The 23,432-nt window shown below is 34.0% G+C and overlaps 3 protein-coding genes across 4 annotated transcripts; 2 read left to right on the top strand and 1 right to left on the bottom strand.

Moving 5' to 3' along the window:
* Nucleotides 1-288: 288 nt before the first annotated feature.
* PDE331 (Octicosapeptide/Phox/Bem1p family protein) lies at nucleotides 289-3,031 on the bottom strand. The gene is made up of 2 exons (XM_088117261.1): nucleotides 1,701-3,031; nucleotides 289-1,553 (listed from the first exon to the last, which is right to left on the bottom strand). The coding sequence occupies exons 1-2, from the start codon at nucleotides 2,930-2,932 to the stop codon at nucleotides 581-583; spliced, it is 2,205 nt and encodes a 734-aa protein (XP_087973387.1). The 5' UTR covers nucleotides 2,933-3,031; the 3' UTR covers nucleotides 289-580.
* Nucleotides 3,032-15,234: 12,203 nt separating this feature from the next.
* Nucleotides 15,235-17,748, top strand: LOC111018626 (lipid phosphate phosphatase 2). 2 transcript variants are annotated; one of them, XM_022294798.2, is made up of 8 exons: nucleotides 15,235-15,488; nucleotides 15,668-15,791; nucleotides 15,929-16,150; nucleotides 16,461-16,548; nucleotides 16,646-16,755; nucleotides 16,891-16,981; nucleotides 17,076-17,324; nucleotides 17,397-17,748. In XM_022294798.2, the coding sequence occupies exons 2-8, from the start codon at nucleotides 15,738-15,740 to the stop codon at nucleotides 17,591-17,593; spliced, it is 1,011 nt and encodes a 336-aa protein (XP_022150490.1). In that variant the 5' UTR covers nucleotides 15,235-15,488; nucleotides 15,668-15,737; the 3' UTR covers nucleotides 17,594-17,748. The 2 variants fall into 2 exon arrangements, with proteins under 2 accessions (XP_022150490.1, XP_087973310.1); XM_088117184.1 differs by lacking the exon at nucleotides 15,235-15,488 and having other exon boundaries at nucleotides 15,541-15,791.
* Nucleotides 17,749-18,797: 1,049 nt separating this feature from the next.
* Nucleotides 18,798-23,251, top strand: LOC111018627 (lipid phosphate phosphatase 2). The gene is made up of 8 exons (XM_022294799.2): nucleotides 18,798-18,978; nucleotides 19,727-19,954; nucleotides 20,065-20,152; nucleotides 20,259-20,368; nucleotides 20,464-20,557; nucleotides 21,341-21,529; nucleotides 21,615-21,674; nucleotides 22,774-23,251. The coding sequence occupies exons 2-8, from the start codon at nucleotides 19,739-19,741 to the stop codon at nucleotides 22,953-22,955; spliced, it is 939 nt and encodes a 312-aa protein (XP_022150491.1). The 5' UTR covers nucleotides 18,798-18,978; nucleotides 19,727-19,738; the 3' UTR covers nucleotides 22,956-23,251.
* Nucleotides 23,252-23,432: the final 181 nt, after the last annotated feature.

Below are 23,432 nucleotides of genomic sequence, written 5' to 3'. Positions count from 1 at the left end.
GCCTTCAGATACGATCTCGTGCTGAAAGGGAAACCTGAGGTTTTGAACATTAGCAACAATGGATCTATGTGAACTCAATCAGAATACAATACAAGTTTTCAGACAGAAAACGTCGAGGTGAAGCGACTATCTGCCAGGAAAGGAGCAAATGCGGGAGACAACAAGCAAATGAGGCAGGCAGAGAGACCAGTTAGACGTGGAAAATACTTGTACAGAAATTAGAAAAAATAAAACCAACCATATATGATCGCAGCAGAAATAATAACCAAAAATGTAGGAGAAACAAGATTGATGCAAAAACTCTTGCTAATTCTATAACACATTGACTGCACAAACACACCATGTTTGAGTTCAGAACTTTTACAGTATAACTATAATCTCCAGACCACCTTTTCATTTTCTATGACAATTAACAAATAATATGACACACGAACCAGAAGACAACAACAATTACTTATTATCTCTATCTCAGATACATGCACAAACCAATAGATACCAATAACAAGACAGACAATAAAATAGAAAATTGTAAACAAAACCAAATACTTTATTCCAAAATTGTTTCTTCTTTCTGGACAGACTATAATGGTTGTGAAGTTCTCATCTGCTGCTTGACGTTCTCAGTGGGAAGCTGAGCAGAATTTTCAGGTAGCATTACAGCAGCTGCTGGCATGGCTTGGTACTGAGAAGGTGCTATAGGCTGGGTATAGTACATCTGTGAATGAGCAGGGTCGGAAAATTCATAGGCATAATTTGCAGTAGCAGATGTAGGTGGAACAGACTGGGATGGATGCTGAATATGAGAGTAACCCTGGTTGTAGCCAACATATTGTTGCTGATGCTGACTTGTGGGAACCTGAACTAAAGACTGAGCAGCAGTAGTTGTCTGTTTGTATGCATTGACGCCCATTTCAGTTTTTGCTATAGGGGCATTTCTCATGGGGTTGTATGCTGTAGTTGTAACCAAAGCTGGACTGGGAGGGGTTTGGGGCCGGCCAGGAGGAACGGCAGTGGCAGCCTCACCGATAGTAGATTGCTGTACGGGCAAATTGCCATAAGCTTGGGCCTGTCTAGCGGGCAGGTAGTAAACTGGATACTGCTGCTCCATCTGATGAGGATGATGATGGTGCTGAGGGGAATATACAGGGAAAAATGCTGGAATTGGCACTGCACCAGTGGGGTGCTGGTGGATGTAGTGAGCGCCTGCGTGTATGAATTGCTGTGGTTGCTGTTGCTGTTGCTGTTGTTGCTGATGTTGCTGATGTTGCTGTTGTTGCTGAAGTTGCTGTTGTTGCTGAAGTTGCTGTTGCTGCTGAAGTTGCTGTTGCTGAAGTTGCTGAAGCTGATGCTGATCGTAATGGGATTGTAACACATATCCTGATTCTTGAACCTGTTGTTGAATATGAACCCGAGCGTTCTGATCAGAAGTATTGACTTTTGGATCTGCGGGACTGCCAGGAAGCCTAGCGGCTGAAGAGGGGATTTGATGAACAACTTGTTCTTGATACATCACAGGTTTCGAGCGAGACATCGGATTGTTAAGACTACTATCACTGGAGAAACAAAACATAGCAGAAATGGTCGAACTCAGACTAACAACCAATTATTCCTCCAGAAGAACTATCACAATCTAATTGATGATAAAGGTAAACCAGAATTAGTAATTAGCAAAATGATCAAGAAAATCAAAGAATTAGTACCTTGACACCGAGTCCGGGGAAGGTATATCAACAAGTCCACTTGACTTTTGCTGCAATTGGGGGGCTAGAGACTGTGGCTGTGGTGGCGGCAGTGGTTTCCGGTACCCGCCCGGCGCCCCGTGGTCCGATCTCTCATCATCGGAGATAGCCCGATTCGAGTATTCTCCTACACCTACACCGGCAGAAGCTGAGCTCACAGGAATCGCAGAGCCCGCCGCAGAAGCCACGATAGTCGTAGGCAAAGGAGGCGGCGAAGAGAGTACCGTGAAAGCTTCATCCTGCTGCTTTTGCCCAACTCCACCACCAACACTCATCTGCGAAAATTGCTCCTCAATTCCCACCTTCTGATCTTGAACTCGAACTGCACCCACACCAACACCGCCACCACTATTGCCGGCATCCTCCACATGAACCCGAATCGGCGGCAAATTGGCCAGGGAAGGCGAGGAAGAAGTAGACCCAAAAGACGACGTCGTCTCGATCATCGGCGAATCAGGGACAGAATGAACATCCTGTTTTCCACCCTTACCATTTCCAAAGGATCCAGGCTGAGAACCTTCCACCTCCCTTGGACCTGAATCGAGGTTATTAACACCAACATCATCATCAAGCCCTAATAAGCAATTGACCGATGCAGAGTCGGAATAACCTCTGTTGAGCAAACCCGCACCATTCAAAGCATTCAGAAACCAGTCCTCCGAACTATTCGAGCTCTCGAGAATTGGCCCGATCGACTGAGAAACATCCGGCTTAATTGGGAACAGGAACAAACGAAGTCGCGAGGGTTTTGCCGTGGGATTAGACGAATTACTCGCCGTCCGATCATACTCGTCAATCATATTCTCCAAATCCTCATCGGTGGTGACAGAAATGAGAGAATCCAAGTCCTCGTTCGGAAGTTGATATTTGAGGGTAAACGGACGCCCATTGAGAAGCGTCTTCGACAAACGGGCAGTGAGGTCAGATAAAGACGTATGGCGGTCCACAACAACGATCCGAGTCTCACCGCACACATAGCACAGAGTCTTATCATGGGGGCGAGGGACAATATGGCCGCCGTAGCTGCACATAAGGCGGAGCCGGCCGGCGATGGCGGCGGCGGCGAGGGGTTCGTCCCAGGAATCGGTGTTGCGAGACCTCGGTGAGGAGTCCACCGAGTCCGGATAGTTCAGGTGAGGCGAGACCGCCGGCGGAACGGGCTGAGCGGGCGGCGGCGGAGGCGGTTCCGTCATGGCGTGGGCGGCGGAGGATGGAGTTTGGGAGCAGAAAGCTAGGGGAGAGAGAAAGGAAGAAACCCCAACTTTTGGTCTTTCTTAAAGAACACGGAGATAGCGTAATTAATTAATTAAACCAAAAATCATTTAACGCACCTTCCTGAAAATCCGATTGTGGTTTTAATTTAAAATATTATAATAATAAAAATGGGAAAAAAGTAAAAGTAAAAAAGAAAAAAGCAAGAATCAAGGGGGGTTGGGACTTGGGAGTTACAGTTGAGGAGGGGAGAGTAAAATAATTTTGTGAGATTTCCATAATTATTTGGGGTATATAATGGGATTTCCATAAAAATGGTGGGAGCAATTATGGAAATATTTGGAAGAGCTCTTTTATCCGGAGTGGTAAAAAGAGAAGGGTAAGAAAAGGTAAGAAAGAGGGGATGCGGGGAACCAAAAAAAACCGGGTCCGAATGGGGTGACAGCTAAGCACACTGATTGGCTCCAGTTGGGGTTGCATGGGAAGCTGTGTGGGCTGTAGCTGTTTGCTGTATCATCATTTTTTTTTTTTGGTTAATTTTTGCTTTTATTCTTTTCTTTTTGTCCTGTCAGCTCTGCCCTCTACTTTTTTTTTTTTAAATATTATTATACTATTAATTACTTTGCTGAAATTTTGCCCTTTGTGGTCTTTCTCATGGTATATTATTTTTTATTTTTTATTAATACAAATGGAGGGAGATTTGCGAGACACATATTTTAGGTCAGTTGAGTTAAATACATATTAGCTGGTCAATTCTATTACCCAATTAAATAATAATCACTTTGCCATTTAAAAATGATGATGGGATCTTTTGAGATGATAATATATATTTTATGTACTAAATTTTGTAATTGACATAAAAAATGTATTACATTTGGTGTATACATATCAACAATTCGAGCATAGTTCATACACCAATTATTGATCCAATCGAACTCGCTGGGCACGTGTTAGTTGTAGGAAGATGGTTCTAAAAGTGACTTCGGTTCGCCAGTTCAAGCTCAACTACTCGCTTATGTCGAGGCAGCGAACAACAAGACTACAACTCAATTTTGGCTTTTCCCTCCACGAGATGAACCCAGTGCATTGGATCTATGGATAAGAGAACGGAGGCTCTACGTACGATGTAGACTCCATTAGATACATATCGATTTCGTTCTGATTGATCAATAATATATCGAAATAGGAGATTTCTCCTTATTATTGATGGATTCCCTCTCGAGACATTTTGACTCTTTCGATCTATCAGAACAGATCAGACTATTGGTTGGAGTTATATACTAATTATTACTAAGTTATGCAAGCTTTAACACTTTTCTTAGTTGAATAGCTATTAATTTGATGATTTAGGATATTTAGTTTGGATTTATATATTAAAACAGTTGGAATTCTTTTTATATCCACTTGTGTCTTTTTCAAAACCAGAAAAAGAAAAACAGAGTCAAATTTGGGATTAATGAAGAACAAATTCACTTAGTGCCATAAAAATTATATCTATCCATATATACTAAACTAAATACTACATTATAGGTTCAAAATAAATTATTCCCTTTTCAAAATTTCCTTTATTTTCTTTATTTTACAGAATTCTTTTATTTTTTTTAATAATTTATCAAAAATAGAGATTTTCATTTTCATGATATATAATAAGATAAATAAGAAGAGCCATGCCAAACGCAGTCTCGGCCGCAATCTGATGGCGCGCCCACCGGTAGCGCAATCGCCAAACCTTTTCAAATAAAATATCAAATTAAAGGACGAAGATGAAAAAAAAACCTCGCATCATCCTGGCGTGAAAGCCACGCGCCTTCCCATTAGCCATCGCCCTTTACGAAGTTCCCCCCTACAAACGCGCGCGTGGGATTCGAGGATGCTGTGCTGTAAAGCGACAAGTTTTTGCCAACTGCCTAGCCAATGTTAAATTACTTAATTAAGCCTTTTTTTAATATTGTTTAAAAAGGGTAAAATAGAGATTCTGATGCAGAAGGGAATCAGGTGCTTCTAGTATACACACTTTATTGGTGTGATTGACCTGGTCTGGCGCCACGTAAGACCGTGGAATTTCAAATCTGGCAGCAGCTACTCCGCCAGCAATCCGGGCTAAATTCTTTCAAATATTCCTCAAATGGTTTTTTTTACTATTTAAATAATTACGAGTGAATTTAACCTAAGATTATATGCCAAAATCTCAACTTTATCATAAGATAATAACCAAAATTTATATGATTCCCCAACTTTACTCTATGTTCATGAATAAACTGAGATGTAAGTTGAAATTATATTTTTTTATCTCCCAATTTTCATTGCGTATAAACTAGTTCGAACGCTCACGGATATAAATGAAAAAAATATCATTTAACTTTGAATACTATTTTGACAGTGTAGTTTTAATTTTGGTTTATTTTAGTTTATGTACTTGAAAAAAATTGTCTTTCATTTTTAAAAGTGATCTTTTATGTCCTTATTAACGTAAATTTTATATATACGAAAATAAAAAACATGCGTTTTGAAAATACATGAATTAAAATGAACCAATCTATTTTTATATTTATTGCTCAGATTTTGTATTATATTTATCGAATTCAATTTATATGGTTAAAATGCAAGTCTTCAAATTGGTGTATGACTTTTCAATTATAGTACTATAAAATATAATTTTTTTAGTTTTATCCTAAAGTATGTATTGGTTAGAAGTTAGAATAACTTGTGATAAGGATCGTCGTTCTTTCCATTTGAAAAATAATATAAGCATGAACATACGAGGACATAGAATAAAAGAATGAAAGTGAATAGGTTATATATTACTAGAGAATGTTATATCCATAATTATTGTATAATTATAGATGAATGAAATTGTAATAAGATCAGCTATATTTTTTCATATGACAAAATTGTTAATAACAAAGGACTAACTAATGAGATCATCATCATTATGGCAAAGTTGAAGAATACAAGTCTAAGTTGAATTTTTGTTTTCTTCTATGGAGTAGGCTATCTGTAGCCTTGAATGTTAATCTTATGTGTTGTTTTCCTTGAAAAAAAAAATTATAGAATGTTAATAAAATTTTATATTGATTTTTTTCTTGTTTATAACAAATGGCGATTCGAATTCACGATCTTTTAATCGAAAATATATGCATTAACTAGTTGAACTATGTTCAAGTTGGCTAAATTTTATAACGGTTATTTGAAAGAGACAATAGTGAATTTGATTTCGCCTTTAATTTAAGTTAGTTCATGAAATAAATAGAATTTAATTATTTTTTTTAGAATATAACAGTATAACTTTTTTTGAATAATATAATATTATAAATTGTGAGAGTAGAAATTTGGACTTTCAAAAAATTGTCAAGTTGTTATTGATGTAACCGCTCACTAGGTTGAAGTTGGTAGGATTTAATTAATGGTTCAAGTTCATTAACTCCATGGAGGGATTATTATATCAAACATAACCACACATATTATATTTATTTAGTTTTTTATGACGATATAAGATTTATGAAATTAGAATAACAAAAAGTGTATAATTAAACTATAAACTTATGTGATTCGTATAGAGTTGGACAAAAATGACCTATCAAAATTAATGACATGTTTGGCATGCATATTATATTTATGTATATCTATTTGACAAATTTGTTTAGAACTATTCTAAAAACAACATTTTATGTCATATTTTAAATTTTAAACTTAAAAATGCATCGTTTCATTGAAAAAATTTGATAGATACATTATAAAATTTTTTTTTTTAACTTTTTGTTAAAATTAAATATGTAATTATAAATATTATAAAATAATAATTATACAATGAATTAATAATATTTTAGATGGAGAAGACCCATTTATCCGTTTTTAAGTTAGAGATTTAATTTTCTAAATAAGTTATACCAAACACATATTCTGAAGCATGACAATTTTATTTTTGGTTGAATCTTTTTATTTGCGTATTTTCAAATGACACTGTAAATTTTTTATAATTCTTTTAGGAAAAAAAATAAGAAGAATATTCGATTTCTTGTTAAAATAGTCGGCAAATTGGAAAAGTAATGTAAAAATTCTGTCGCCTTGGCCCTAATTTTGGAAAAGTCCTCTTAGATGGACCCCATTGCCAATTATTCCTCTTGCTTCAATTAAATATACCGTCAAAATTTGCTCAAAAAAATAATTAATTAACTAAGGGAAGGAAAATAAAAATAAATGCATTAAATTCAAGAGAATGTGGGACTGGGAGCGTTAATGCATGAGCTTTGGGTCTTTCTCGAATCATAACGGTCAAAATTCGCCCATTTTCTTCGGATCCGTGATTTTTTTTTAGTTTATAAAATTTAGAAAATATGATAAATTTTTTTCGTAAAAATACTTTTGAATATTTTTATATTTTAAAAAACAGAACTGTTTAGGATTTTATTTATATATAGTTTTGAGCAAGACTCTGAAAAATCCAACTCGATTTTGGCGAATGGAAGTTTCTCGTCGAATGATATAAGGATAGTCTCCAAGTACTAAAAGTTGTCACAAAAGATACATCCCAGTTCAAATATTTTAAGCTTAGTATACTAGTTTCAGTTAACCGAGCAGTATTTGTTTTCAAAAAGTGTTTTCTCCTGTTTGGAGTTTTCCACGTTTTGTTTCTTTATTTTATTGTTTTTTTAATTTCTCCGTTATTTTATGCTTATTTCTACTTTAGAAGTATGAGATTTTTTCTCATCACGTGAAATATGGCCCAAAGTTGTTTTTAATGAATATTAATTATACATAAAATGAGAGTATTTGACTTATAATGATACATGATTGTTTGAGTTATCTTCAAATAATATGTAAAAGTTTAAAAATACAATACACGATCATTTGAGTTATGTTCAAGTACAAAGATGATAATGAGACGGGGATCGAGGATTTTTTCTTGGGACGAATTTGAAGATAACATGCGACAATAGCCTATGATCAAATCAATATAGCAACATCTTTTAACTATCTTTCGTGTCAAATGGTAGAAACAAAAATCAACCTAGTAGAAATAAAATCTATGGAAGAAAATTTAATGATAGGAGAGATTTGAAGCTAGAATTTTCATATTACACATTCTATTCGATTGGTTCAAGTCGTTCTCTATTTCGAACCGGTCAAGTCCCTTAAATAGATAAAAGTATGAATACTTGAGTCGATAAGCAATATAAATTTTTATCACCTATTTTGCAATCAAAATAAAAAAAATTGATTGTATACAAAAGGAACAAAATTTTCAACGGTTTATATAATTGAATTCAACAAATTATTGGGTAGGAGCTTAAATTATAAACATTATCCTATGGTAGGTTTGAGTTGTAGGATGGCAACTAATTAATCTATATTCTCATATTTTATATTTCATAAAATTTTATATGGAGTTGGTATTGTTTAGTTCAAAGATACCTAAAAAAAGCGCATCTTATTAATATTTTTAAATCCCATATTGTGGATTTTTGTTTTAATCTCTCTCTCTCTCTCTCTCTCTCTCTCTCTCTCTCTCTCTCTCTCTCTCTTTTTTTTTTTGCGCATTTTTATCTAAATAATAATATCTATTGTCATATTTAAATAAAAATCTCCATTGCAAGTATTGTTTATGTAGCATCAAGAATTCAATTCATTATTTTTTTTAAGGAAATATTAAATTATATCACTAATGTTAACTTTTATTAAACTTATATGTTGGAGTGAAAGAACATGATCAACATCATAAACATTATATTAGGTTTTACCAACACGACAATAGTCTTTCATTTTTATATATGGGAAAGAATCAAGTTTAAGTAATTGAGTTTCTTTTGTATTAAAAAAAAATTGAGTTTTTTTTAATATATAGATTTAAGGTATTTGTGATGAAGATTATTGTTAATTAAAATTTTATGTTGTTTCAATCAAACTAAAATCACTTCCATCTTTTGTTCTTGAGAGATGATTTTCACAGAATCAAAATCACTTTTTATCTTTCTCAAAATCACTTCCCTCCATGGATCATGTTTGAAAAATTAAAAAATTGATTTTAGAAAAATTGAAAATCAGTTTAAATTGATTTTTGAGTATTACTTCCGTGATAATTTTGAAAAATAAGGACTTAGAAAACCGAAATCTAGGTGGAGATGGAATCGTAGCGCTAGGCGCTACATTCTCGGTAGCTTGTTGCAAGTCGTCCTATAGCAAGTCTTCATGGGTGGTCGTACTGTCGCAGTCATAAGCATTGCAGTTTCAAACTTCCTAACTCAGGTGTTTTGCAACTCTATTCACTTTCTTGTTTTGTCTCCATGATCCCAACACAAACTTTTAACTCTCAATTGAAAATGCAAGGTCACATGATATATCAGAATAAGGTTACCATTAATTAGAAATACACGAAAGAGCACTAAACAACAATAACTGCATTAAAAAAAAAAAGTTACCATTATTTAGAAATACACTAAAAAGCACTAAACAACAATAACTACATTAAAAAAAACTTTTTATATAATTTAGAGACTAAAATAGAATATTTCACATAAAAACTAAAATAATAAAATTCACTTAAAAGAAAAAGCAAGTCGTCTCAAGTCTTATAGCACATGCATCGTCCAGAACATAAAAGATTGATGATACAAGCGAGTCTTAACTTCATGAAACGAGCTTAACAACAATCATGTCCCACCTGTTTATGTAGCATAGAGGTCTTATAGCACATGCATCGTCTAGAGTATAAGAGGTTGATGATACGAGCGAGTCTTAACCTTATGAAACGAGCTTAGCGACAATCATGTCCCACCTTTGTTTACGTAGAAATTAACTTGAGAGAGAGAGAGAGTTTGTAGGTGCATAGGCAAGCATCTTGAGTAAGAAATGTAGTGTTGGTTTTGTCCTTTTTCTCTTTTATGTTTACGCAATCAGATAAGATTGGACTCTCTTTGCCCCATATTGATGACATGTTGCTGACACGACAGCTTTTATTTGCCCTAAATAAACATCACAATTTTCTCCTTTTTACCATCTTTCATGTGCAAATACCATCCCACTTCAAATTTCATGTTTCTTCTTCTTGGGTTTGCTCTTATTGCTATATATGAGATATATTTCTTTCAGTTTCATCAATTTGTGTGTTGTAATGTAAATTGCAAACACATAGTTTAAAATATTCTAATATAGATGTCGGAAAATTATTGTCGCATCTCATATCACACGATCCTTGCATGCGGTGACTAGATTGTTACTCGATTAGATATATTCTTGCGATATATGGTCCCAAAGTTTTCCTCCCTTTTCTGACAAAGGTACAAATGAAAATATAAGGAGATATCAACCCTTGATTGAAATTTTAAATCAATTGAATATGTTGTAAGTTGAGTTATCTTATCTATCACCAAGAAATGTTATAATTAATTTTGAGTCTAACTCTTTCAAAGGCAAAAGACTTGGTTTTTTGTTTTGCAAAAATGTTTCATATCAATGAAGATAATTGTCCAGTCAATGTGGGACTTTTGTTTGCACTCCTTATAAACGCAACACGCATCTGAATGTAAATGATGATAGCAGATACATACTTTTGACGCTCTGAAATTTTCCTACTTTACAACGAATATTCTTAAAATATCCCTTTAGGATCGATTTCACCCTAGAACCATAAAGTTAGACAAGTATCAAAGTGAGAAATCTGAAGATTGGAAAATGGGGAATTAAAGATTTGAAGGGAATGGGAGATGATGTAGTTGTAGATAAGTAGAGAGACAATATTATGAAAAGGAAAGAAGAATGAGGGAAATAGAGGACACATTTGGGAGCACTTTAAGCAACAGTTTGTCAAAAGAATGAGGAAATTGCATGCTTTACGGCTCCCCAACTTGCCCTCAAAGTTGGTACAAAATGCAATACGCATAACATAGCCACACCCCACTTGCTCTTTTTTTCCCAATTCACCATCCTATTTCCATTCACTTGGGAATTAGAGGAGAATCCAATGTCTAAACACAGTGAATTTAGAATCATAGACACGTACCAATCATGAGATTTAATGGATATTGTCTAATAGTAAAAAGTATACATAAAAAAAAATAATAATAATAACAACATTGGTGGCGGCGGTATATGATTATATTTCATTCAAGTCTGGATCTGACGGTAGATCGTCCTCTGAATCACTCTCGATCCAAAGACGTTAGATATTGGAAACAACGTACTGTTTCCTCCCCTTGCAAGTACACCATAAAGATAAGACGACATTGTTTTAATATGTATATATGTTATATCACTAATCAAATTAAAAAGCTTAAACTAATGGGGTTACCGTCAATTTAATAGCTTGAAAAGTAGAGGTAATCCCAGAGTTTGATTAAGAAGATTTTGTTGTTTAAATGTTGTTAATTGATGCTAATTAAAATGATAAGATGGATGGTCATTGCTGGACAATTACCATTCCAAAAGAAATAGACCACTTTTGCTTTGGTAATTAATGTCAATATTATTGGGTTTGAGAGGGATCCATATTTAATTTTGGCCCACTAACCCAATTTTGGAGTCCTTTTTTAGGGGTTTTCTAAATTTGAAACACCCCAATTCGAAGTACTCTTTTTGCATTTTACAGGTCCGTCCTCAATTACTATCTATTTCTTTTGTTTTTTCTCATTTAAATTTAACATCATTTCATATATATTTAAAAAATAAAAAGTAATTAAATACCATTTTTACCCTACCCATGAAAACCATTACCCAACTATTATGAAAAAATGCAAGGAAAAAAATTATAACTCAAGAGAAGTTTTCTTTTTAATTTTCTCGACCTTATGAGTACGTATGAGACACTAATAATGAAGATGACCCAACTTGAATAATGGCATCTACTTCTTGGCTTTGTATGAATTAAATAATAGTCTTATCCTATGACTTTGGTTTAGTATATTCATAATCGTTCTCCTCTTAAGAGGGTTTGAAAATAAAGTGTTATTAAAATTTAATATTTTTTTCTGTGTCAAAATTATATAAAGTAGTTGACATTATTTATTTGAAACTTAAAACAATATAATTATACATGACCTTACACCTAATTATAATAGTGGTTATTAGAAATTGGGAAAATTGGGTGATCATGTGGGCCTATAATTGAGTTCAATATAATAGAGAGAAATTTGAATGGTGCCAATATGGAGTTCAATTTATATTTGTTTTGAAGAGTAAGATAAAACAAAAACAAAAACTCCTTATTAGTTAGGGGTATTGTAGGTTTAAAATCAATATTGGAGTTGTATAGAAAAATTATATTTTTACTTTCAATTTGGTTGGTTTTGATTCTATACTTTCAAAACATATATTTTGGTCTATACATTTTCAACTTTACACTTCACTTAATTACTACAACAGTTCTTGAAATAATATAGCTATAAATTAGTATTAAACATGTGTAAAATTTATATTAAAATTGTGTAAATAAAGACTAAAATAGTCACTTTTAACTAACAATACTGTAACTAAAATAAACAAAAGTTGAAAGTACAAAAATTAAAATGAACTAAATATGAAAGTACAAGTACCAAAATAATATTTAAAAATGTGAGTTTCACTAAATAATATTTTTTTTGGAAAAAAATAAATAATATTATTAACTAAGAGTATGAACCAAGGCGAATTGATAGATTCACAAAACACTATTTGAAAAATAAATTTTTTTTTTTTACTTCCATTATATTGTTTATTACTATAGCTTTTAGTGGAGATTTGATAAGACAGTTTATAAAAAATTCAAACCAAAAGTGATGAAGATTTTGACATTCCACCTTGAAATAACTTTGATGTTATTTGTTTAACAACACTATTTATAGTTTTATATTCTTTGAAGAATAAGTTTGTACTTATTGACTATTTCTTTGTTTTTTAATTTTTAAAAATTCTTTTGTTAAACTATTTATAGATTTTAAATTTAAGTTATCATTCTTAAAAATAAAGTACAAAGCAGAGAAAGAGGTAATAAAAAGAGTACTTCTTAAAAATGGAACAAAATCATTATTAAACAAAACGATTGGTTAAAAATTTAAAAGTTTTTCTAAAAAATAGAATAACAAAAGAACAAAATCGACTTATATATATATAAAAGATAAAAATATTATAAATGATATTATTTTGACTCAAATTACATATATGGGATGCGTGGAGTGAAAGATGGTAAAACAAGACTTAGAGAGTGTTTCAAATGCATTTTTTTCACTACTTTTGTAATAATTAAATTAGTTTATCAAAGTGAACGTCTCGATTCGATCGGCCTGACCTCGGGTATCAAACAAATTTATCATTAAAATCATTTTTAAGAAAATTTAACTCAGCACACAAGGATTTTAATTAAACTCATTTGATAGGGTGTATTTTAACAATTTCTTTAAAAGTGATTAAATTAAAAGGTATGGCAAACACACTTTTAGATGTCAATTTGTCTGTCTTTTTGTTTTGTTAAATGACACGTGGGTGAAATTTTGATCATCAATCTATAGATCGAAGATATATCTTAATTAATTGAATTCAGGTACGAACCGAGTTTTTTTTCCCTTAAAATGAAAGTTGAATCAGTAGAAAATGATGTAATTATTTATCACTAAACCTTGCTGTGGAAGATAATTACCATGGACCAACCAAGCTTTCAACTTGGTGATGGGATGATCCATCACTCGAAAATATCTTGCAAGTTGGCCCTTCTCACCACTTTCAAATCATAATCAAATATCTATTCTAATTCCTATCTTTAATTTAATGGATGATTGTAATTAGTGGGGTAAACATCACCTTTTATTGGGATAGTTTTTCAATAGTTTAAGCAATTTTTTATTTAAATATTATCTTTATACTCCCCAACCTTTAGCTACTTTGTCTTTTATCAATCCCTCAATTTGGAACCCTAATGCCTACTATATCTCAATTCAAATACTTGTTCCTATAAATATTTATTTATTAGGTAAATGAACCAAAGACGTTCATATATCAAATTTCTATTAAATAGAAACTAAAATACAACAATTAAAGGTTTAAAATCCAAATTACAACTAACAAGGATGGTAATATATGTTAAAAACAAAATCTTTAAAAGTAAAAAATAAGAAAATTTTATTTTTGAACCATTTGAAGTATGCTCGGAGTCTGAGGTTAATTTCTATTTGGTTTGACAAAAATATAATAATAACATTCGGTCAATAAATAACACAATATAAACATATTGTATAAATTTTTAAGGGAGATCGTCTATATTTCAATATGAACATCATTTTTTTTAGACAATTAACCTTAAATTAAGGGTGGTGACTATTTTTAAGATTGGTTGAAAGTAAAAAAATTGAAACAAATTAGTTCCAAAATTACATAAACTAAAACATAATTTTAACCTAAAATTTTAATTGTGAAGGATTCTGTTCAACTGTTGGACGTGTATATTTTCCTACCCTTCAATTATGACCCAAACAAATTCCAGTACTTAATTCTCATTGGTCCGTTTCCATTCTTAACTGACCCAACGGTTTGAATAGTATCAACCGAATTAAAGGCCCAACCGTCCGCCTCCGCCACTGACCCACTCGCAACTGTCCGAAGCCCATTCAATGGACATTTTAATAATTTAAATATTCTATAAATATTACAAAACAATAAATAAATAAATAAATAAACTTTGATTTAATCATTGGCTATTAGTCAATGATCGGCACTAATCAAATTATTCCTGCTAAAAAAACAAGAAGCAATTAACAATTTCTACTTGTCAAAAAAAAAAAAAAATAGTTAAAATAATATATATACGCCTATGCATTTTTTTATGTTTGAATTAGTTTTAAATATTGTTTTGTGACTGAATCGTTTTAATTCCTATATCCTTAAAAAATGACTATTTTAGTCATTTTTATTTATATCTCATTTATTTCTTAAAATGTAGTCATAAATATGTATTGAAGAATTTATATAGTTTATAGAATTTATGTTAAAATTTTATAAATGTAGATGAAAACGACAGTATAGGTAGTAAAATGAAAAAAAAAATGTTTCGAAAGTATGGACCAAAATCAACTAAACCAAAAGAATAAACATACTTTCACTTGGGATTTAAGAACGGAACATGAACAACTAAATATATTTTTCTCAGCAAGCTATGAAATTAAAAATATAGGCAGTGGAAATTTGCGTTCAAAAAAATAAAAATAATAAAAAGGCAAGAAGATGGTCACGTTCCCCATTTGGAACCGGACAGGAAGGTATTTTGGAAGCGCTACCACTACGCGTAGACGAACAGTCAAACTCCCAAACGATGGGAATCGTAAAAGTCAACGAGTCGAATTCTTCAAACTCGTCGCAAGAAATTTTCCAAGAAATATCGACTATTCGGTATTCACTCGCTCCCCTACCGTATATTAAGATTCATCGCCCGACGGTTAATCGCCGTTGTCCTCAATTCAACGGCGTCGTATCGTATCCCTCGTCAACCGTCGGCCTCAATTTCATCAAACAGTTCGAGGGACAAAGAAAAAGTTTTTGGATTCAGTCACTGTGACGGACCCATCTCCATTTTTCTCAAAGGTAAATCAATCGATGAAGCTTCCTGCTTTTTTCTTCGTTTTCTGGTTGGGATTTGATTTTTCCTCCTCCTTTTCAATTCCCATTTGAGATGGGACATTTTTTCTTTAAAAAAAGGAAAGAAAAGTAATAGTCGAGCCATCCACATAAATACTAATTAAACGACGTTTTTGTTCCTGAAGGATTCCTCTTTTGTCATTTGGAGCAACACCACAAAGTTTGCAAGTGAAAAATCTTCTGTTCTGTTCGTCCATGGCGTGGTGGAGGAAATTAGTTTCCTTCTTCTCTTTCCCAACTATATTTCAGGTCTGTTTTTGAGTGACAACAAGTTCTCCAAAAGGGTAACTTGTTTTAATGGAGTTTTTGGCTCTGTTTCCCCCAATTTGGGAACTGGGTCATATTGTTCTTGGCCAACAAAGATTTATTTTTGGGGCTTTTTTCAGGGTGGGACAAGGGAGATAGATCCAGCAGCACATACAATAAAATCCCATGGAGCCAAAGTTGCAAAGATTCACTTACATGATTGGCTGATACTTCTGCTTCTTGTTGCAATTGAAGTCACTTTAGTGTCAATTCATCCATTTTACCGCTATGTGGGAAAGGATATGATGGAAGATCTTAAGTTCCCCTTCAAAGATAATACAGTTCCTGTATGGTCTGTCCCTGTAAGTTTAGCCTTTCCCTCTTGCCCCCTCTTTTTGATAATTGTTACAAGCTCATGTCATTCATGTAAGAGAAGTTTCACAGAATCTGATGTCTTCTTTGGCATTTGAAAAAACCCATCTGTTGTTTTTAAGTGGTATTCCTTCATGACTATGGTCTCAATTTACAGGAAAGATTTGAATCCTCTCTTTTGGTAAAACTTTTGCAGCCTTTGGAGAACTTTTTGTTTTCTGTGACAAAAAAGTTAGAAGTTATACATGTGTTCTCTTAGCAGTGTAGTTGACAGTGTTTCGTTTCCCTTTTGTTTGTCAGTTGTATGCTGTTATACTGCCTATTTTGATATTCCTGTTCATCTATATACGGCGGAGGGACGTCTATGATCTGCATCACGCCATTTTAGGTACATTTTTGCAACGAAGACGAGCTACCTATAAAAAATATTACTACTTCTGTATTTTGACAGTCTATATTCATTTGTTCTTAATTCTTATGAATAGGCCTATTATTTTCTGTCCTGATTACCGCTATCATCACCGACGCTATAAAGAATGGCGTTGGCCGCCCTCGACCCAACTTCTTTTGGCGTTGCTTTCCCGATGGCAAAGAGGTAACTAACATTCATTTTGATGCTTCCTTATGTTAAAGGAAACAAAGAAGTCTGTCTGATGATTGAGAATATCCCATTCAATGTATATATATTCTTATAGCCTTATAGCGAGGGTCGTTTTTCTTATCGTCTTAGGCCTACGATCGATCGGGAAACGTGATATGTAGCGGGAAGGAGAGCGAAATAAGGGAAGGACACAAGAGTTTCCCTAGTGGTCATACTTCATGTAGGCAAAAAATTTCACCTATTTCAACTTCAAATGCTTTCTACTGTCTATTGAAAAATGTTGCTGATGTAGTTTAGGACTTTTCTTTTTGCAGGGTCCTTCGCAGGCTTGGGATTTCTTGCCTTTTACCTATCTGGGAAGATCCAAGCATTTGATGGCAGAGGACATGTTGCAAAACTATGCCTCGTCTTTCTCCCACTGCTCGGCGCATCGCTCGTGGGCGTTTCTAGAGTGAATGACTATTGGCACCATTGGCAAGACGTGTTCGCCGGGGCTATTATAGGATTGGTCGTTTCAGGATTTTGCTACCTTCAATTCTTCCCACCTCCCTATAATGACAATGGTAATGACTAATGACAAAATCTTCATTCTTTGTTCTATGTAACATGATTCCTAAACCATTGTCTTGTTTTAGGATGGGGACCATACGCTTACTTCCAAGCACAGGAGGAGTTTCGTGCCAATGCAAATGTGACTCGATCCATGGCTGTCGGTGATGCGCCTGTACCTGAGCTACGTCCGAGACCAAATGGAGATACGTACTTCACACCATCGCCTTTGCATCGAGTGCCCAGCCAAACCTACGACGACATGGAAATGGGGGGAAGATGATTGATACAGTTTGTTATCTCCGTGGAGGTCTTTTTCTTTGCTTTTGCTTGGTGTTTAGGAGACTATATTTTTTGTGTGAATAGATGTAATGTAATAGAAGTGGTTGAGATATTTGAATCTAGTAGCTTCATGAATAAGAAAACCAGTTTCTTTTTCCTCTGGTTTTGCTGCTCTGATTCTCCTTATTTGTACAAACAAGACTATTTTGCAGGATGATTAGAAAAATTGAGAAAGAAAGTTGCCTTATCATCCTATTTCCCACCTTGTTTGAAAATGAGATTCTGAGGGGAAAGATAAACAACTTTATCTTGCTTTAAAAAATATCCAGATTTTTCATAAAAGGCTCCAAAAATAGTTTTTAAGCAAACCTTCCTAAATTTACGTAGCATAGTCTAAAACGATATGGCAATTAGTGTCTAAATTTTGCCCCAAAAGTCTTCTTCCTCCATTGCAGAGAGAGTTCGTTTTTCCATTGTCTATCCAATTTTGTCCTAATCCTATTAAAAACGATAGCTTCTTATGTCTTCCCTCTTTTTTTGGACTTAATCCAAGTAAACTAGATTACGTGCTAATATGAATACAGCTCAACGGTTAATACATTTTACTCATTCCTTGAAATTGAAGGTTGAATTACAATCCTCACCTTTATGGTACTACTAAAACCAGATATTTTGTTGCTTAAACTAGACTAAAAAAATATATTTTATTTCATTAGATTTTTTTTTGTGTAAATTTATTAATAAAATGTTGCCCCATTTTTAAATATCCTTATTATCGCTTAAATACCCAATCTAAAAAATATACTTTTACTAAAATCAAAATGCTAACCTGCCCAAAAGTGTATTTATACCATCAACTTGCTACACAATTTACTAGTTTTTCTTTTTTCTTTGCATAGTACAATAATTTGAAAATATGGGTAATCAAACATTCGATTTAGAAGTAAGCAATGTATGTCAATTACTGTTATGCTTATGCGGGCCACAATTTACTAGTTGAGATACCTATATCGGGTTGAAAGTTGAATTTTCACATCTATCACCTATATTTGTTAAACTAAAAAAAAAGAAATTTATATTAACTAACATTTAAATTTAAAGAAATAATTAGAAATAAATCACGATTAAATTATAAAAAAAAAAAAGAAAAGAAAAAAGAGCAGTTGGATTTTGGTTTGGCTTTTGGCATTTGGATTTGGCTGGTTAATGCAGAACCTTCGCAGTTCCCACTCCTCTTAAGCGCGACGCGGTTTTCTATTCAAATTTCGAAGGGATTTGGTTTCGTTTATCTCTCTGCCTGCCTTTCCCTTTTCTCTCCTCTCTCTCTCTCCCTCCATGTTTCTTCTTCTTCTCCATTGAAACTAGATTCCACTGGCACAGCCACAGGTAATTTCTCTGCTTCCACCCATTTTTCATTCTCTGTTTTTGGTGCCTTTTTTTCTTTTTCTGTTTTGCTCTGCTTTTCTTTAATTTTGACTTCATTTCTGTAAATGGGTTTCAGTTGTTTCGTTGAATTACTCACACAGTTCTGTTGTTTTTGTTTTCTTTTTACATTTATTAACCTTCTCTGTTCTGGGTTATAACTCGACGATGAGTTGTTTTTCTCAATGCCTTCCTCTTTCTGCGAGGTTATTTGAAGTTGATTTAATTTTAGTTCATTCAGGACCGAATCTGCAGAGTTTAGATGAGCTATGGTGGCTCGGTGTTGAGTTTGAATAATCCTAGGACTCTACTTTCAACTCATTCTCTGTGTGTGTGCGTGTGTGTTCGTTTTAATCGTTGCACAAATTTCCATTTAGAAGATTTGTGACCCAGTCTCCTTACCAAATTTCCATTGTTGAACATACTGCAGTAATGTCTGCTTTGCTATCATCGACTTGTTTAGGATGGCTAGTATACTAGGGTTCTCATGGAAATAATTTATAATTTCACTCGATTTTTGTCATTTTTACTTCAGAAGGGGCTTTACTCTTGGAAAATTCCTCGTGTTAAAATTTCATGGTTCTGACTCTTTGATTCTGATTATACTTTTTTCACCGATTTCATTGTACGCTTAATTATTTCTTGTTGGTGGTGCTTAAATTAAATCTATACATTCTCTTAACTGATGGTTTTGATTTCCTCGTGTTTTCAGTTCACGGGAGAAATGCCAGAAATTCAATTGGGTACTCATACTGTGAGATCCCATGGAGCTCGATTGGCAAGAACCCATATGCATGATTGGTTGATCCTCTTACTTCTTGTGGTGATAGAGGTTGTATTAAACGTTATAGAACCGTTTCATCGCTTTGTTGGACAGGAGATGATGACGGACCTGAAATACCCTCTGCAGGATAATACTGTCCCCGTTTGGGCAGTTCCAGTATGTCTAAAACTATCATTTGCTAGTAGTGTAGTGAATTCTATGGTAATTTATTTTCCGGACATTATTGTGCTAAGTAAGAAATAAAACTTACTTTTTTCCTGTAACAGATAATTGCGATATTGATACCCTTTGTTGCATTTCATATCTACTATTTCATCAGAAAGGATGTCTATGATCTTCACCATGCCATATTGGGTAGTGCTTCTCCCTCTTACTCGTTTTATAGTTATTTGAAGTCCTTGCAATTATTCATGAAGATATTTCCAAGCGTCCCATTTAATGATTGTTCATGCTTGTTCAGGAGTTCTGTTTTCTGTTTTAATAACTGGAGTTATGACCGATGCTATTAAAGATGCTGTTGGTCGACCACGTCCAGACTTCTTTTGGCGTTGTTTTCCTGATGGCAAAGGGGTATGTTTTTCTGCCAACATCTTTCGTGTTTCTAAGCCACTATGTTTTTTTAATATTTGTTACTCACTTATAACAATTGTGCTTGATATGTGCAGGTGTTTGATAGAAACTCAACTGGTGTTTTATGTACAGGAGACAAGAGCATTATTAAAGAAGGATATAAAAGTTTCCCGAGTGGGCATACCTCCTGTAAGATGCATACTTTCTGAATTATGTTACAGGAACACAATCATCTATCTTTTTCATTTTTTTTAATTATGATTTATTTTCTTTGACAATTGCACATGCTACACAGATTCAATCTCTGTGTAACACGCTTGGTTGGTTTATATTTATCATTAAAAGTGGCAATGATGTACAGCATGTTAAACTAAGGGAACTCAGTAGCAACCATTTATATGAGTTGTATTTTCTCTTGGTAACCCAATATCCGGAGAATTGAAATGTATGTAGTGTACTAATTCCCGGGGACATAGGAAGGCTTCTTACTTTCTTATATCAGTTTTGCACATTCAGCACCTGTGAAATCAACCACATTTCTTCTGTTACTTGTTACTTATGTTAGTATCTTATTCAAATCCCATACTCTGGTAGACGATTGAATAAAATCAGATTTTTATCTTCTGAAACTACCAGTGCGCCCTGTCAAGACTGATAGTGTTGGCCTAATGTACAAAGTCATATCATATTACTCTGATTTGATTTTTTCACCATAAGATTTCAATTCGATCTTGTGCGACATACAAGGACAACATACATCGTCAGGACTTTTGCGTAATAAGGGTTACTAGTTTCTTGCTGTTGGCTTCTTGACTTGGCATTGCTTAATGCTTTGTATCTCATGTTGTGGATTAATGCATACGAATGCTTTATTTAGGACTTATGTATTGCCTTTGTTGAATTTTTCTCCTATTCAGATTATTTGCTTTCACTTGTGTTTCTACTTACTAATAGGAATCTGTCTACAAGTAGGGTCTTTTGCTGGCCTCGGATTTCTTGCTTGGTATTTGGCTGGGAAAATAAGGGCGTTTGACCAAAGGGGCCATATTGCGAAACTCTGTATTGTCTTCCTACCGTTGCTTATTGCAGCTCTTGTTGGTGTTTCTCGAGTTGATGACTATTGGCATCACTGGCAAGATGTTTTTGCTGGAGGTCTTCTCGGTGAGTTAATCCAAGACCTTGTTATTTTGTTCTTACTTTCTTATATGCTCTTTTTGCTTTTGTCTTATCTGAACCTTTTGCACAGGGCTGACAGTTGCTTCATTCTGTTATCTGCAATTCTTTCCACTACCTTATCACATTGATGGTATGGTCCTAAACATCATTAATTTCTATTACAGAAGTTCTATCTTTATGTTAGATGAAGCAATAGTTTATACTTGATAATTTTTATTATTTTTTTACCCAATAATCAACCTTTTAACCATTTCTTCCATGTTATGAGTCTCAGACCTAACCATGTCCATATCTATCTGGCATGGTCAAAAGTAATTTTTTCTTAATTCTTTGTTAAACATCTTTAGAATGCCTATGTCCATCTGGCATGGTCAAAAGTAGTTTTTTTCTTAATTTTCTGTCTACATCTTTAGTAACTTGTTAGCAGAAACATTGATTGGTCAGCCGTGATAACATAAACGTTTGAACTAGATCTTTCTCGTGCTACGTTGGGTAGTATCTTAAAATTATAATTTAATTTTGGCTGGGATGTAGTTTTTCTTCTTGCACAACTTTTTTTTTAGATAAGATCTTCTTGCACCACTTATGTTATAGCCAGGATGTGGACCTCATTAATCATCACAGATCTTATTAACCCAAGTCATAGTTTTGAAGCAAGCATAGATTGTTGGTTTTTATATTGTTGAATGGAAACCCTCTGTAGAGAAAGAAGTGACGATAAGATATATATCTTACTTAGATAAATAAATAAAATAATGAATGATTTGTATAAATGTGGACGTATAAATAAGGAAGAATTTGTGTTACCCATTCTATTGTAGTCAATTTTTCCTTGCATGATTCAATAGATGATCTTCCCTTGACCTGAACTTTGGTTGTTGAAGTGCAAATGTGACTAAAGAATACTTGCAATCTTCCCTTGTCCCGGCCTTGGGGCGGGCACGGATGCCCTTGGGTAGAAGGAGCAAAATTCTGATTCCCAGTTGTTAAAAAAAAAGAAAAAAGATGTAGATAATGTAACCATCCCATATCTTCTTGGAACTCTTGCTCTGCAGCTTATGCTGGATCCTAAGCTTTGCCCAATTCTATACAATGCTGTATCTATAATCAATAACTGCATTTGTCCTTATAATTCTTGTATGCAATCGCAACTCAAGTAGTCTGACTCTTGAGAGCATTCATTTAGTTATTGAACTGACTTTTCAGTATCTTTTACGCCGTATTTCCAGGTTGGGGACCTCATGCATACTTCCAGATGTTGGCAGAGTCTCGTAACGAAGTTCAAGCAACGTCCCCGAATAGCAACAATCTTAATGTGCAGCAGCAATCAGAAATTGAAAGTGTGTATATTCAACCTCAACACGAAATGAGATTCAATACGCAGGACTCGAGCCCGATGCTGAACAGATAAGAGAGTGGAACAAGAATCTGACCTCGAGACTACGATCAGATCAGATCCAGGTACATAGGTAGAAGTATGTGTTAGTGATGTGAAGCAAAATACTCTCCTAGATGTGCATGAAATGAAGACGATCACTTCCCTTATCTATATTCTTTCATTATTTTTCTTCCTTATTCTCTAGCTGTCTGACGAATGCTTCTTTCAAGAATTCTGGTTTGGAACTGTGAGTTTATTTTGATGCCAACTTGCATACTGATTAATTGAATTCCTTCGTGCCTTCTACGGCAATGACTTAAAGGTTTCAAGTTCGAATCTTTTGATGAGCTTAATATCAAAAGTCTTTACTGTCTCCGTGTGGACCTTGTGGTGGGTGCCGTGGGTTGAGTAAAGTCCTAACTCTCCGTTTTCAAACGAAGAAAAAAGAAGTTTAGGCTTGCATGTGTTCAGTTATGATCTCACTTTCACCTTTACTTTTTGTATTGTTCC

Source organism: Momordica charantia (assembly GCF_013281855.1).
Source record: "Momordica charantia cultivar OHB3-1 chromosome 9 unlocalized genomic scaffold, Mcharantia_2.0 BLBB01000009.1, whole genome shotgun sequence".
NCBI lineage: Eukaryota > Viridiplantae > Streptophyta > Magnoliopsida > Cucurbitales > Cucurbitaceae > Momordica > Momordica charantia.
This window is presented reverse-complemented; position numbering and strand designations above follow the sequence as displayed.

Bases quoted from the DNA above. Each gene is read 5' to 3' on its own strand.
- LOC111018626 (XM_022294798.2), top strand. From the start codon at position 15,738: ATGGCGTGGTGGAGGAAATTAGTTTCCTTCTTCTCTTTCCCAACTATA. The intron at 15,792-15,928 runs GTCTGTTTTTGA...GGCTTTTTTCAG, and splicing joins CTTTCCCAACTATATTTCAG to GGTGGGACAAGGGAGATAGA. The intron at 16,756-16,890 runs GTAACTAACATT...TTATCGTCTTAG, and splicing joins GCTTTCCCGATGGCAAAGAG to GCCTACGATCGATCGGGAAA.
- PDE331 (XM_088117261.1), bottom strand. From the start codon at position 2,932: ATGACGGAACCGCCTCCGCCGCCGCCCGCTCAGCCCGTTCCGCCGGCG. The intron at 1,554-1,700 runs GTACTAATTCTT...TTGTTTCTCCAG, and splicing joins TCCCCGGACTCGGTGTCAAG to TGATAGTAGTCTTAACAATC.
- LOC111018627 (XM_022294799.2), top strand. From the start codon at position 19,739: ATGCCAGAAATTCAATTGGGTACTCATACTGTGAGATCCCATGGAGCT. The intron at 19,955-20,064 runs GTATGTCTAAAA...TTCCTGTAACAG, and splicing joins TCCCCGTTTGGGCAGTTCCA to ATAATTGCGATATTGATACC. The intron at 21,530-21,614 runs GTGAGTTAATCC...CCTTTTGCACAG, and splicing joins TTTTGCTGGAGGTCTTCTCG to GGCTGACAGTTGCTTCATTC.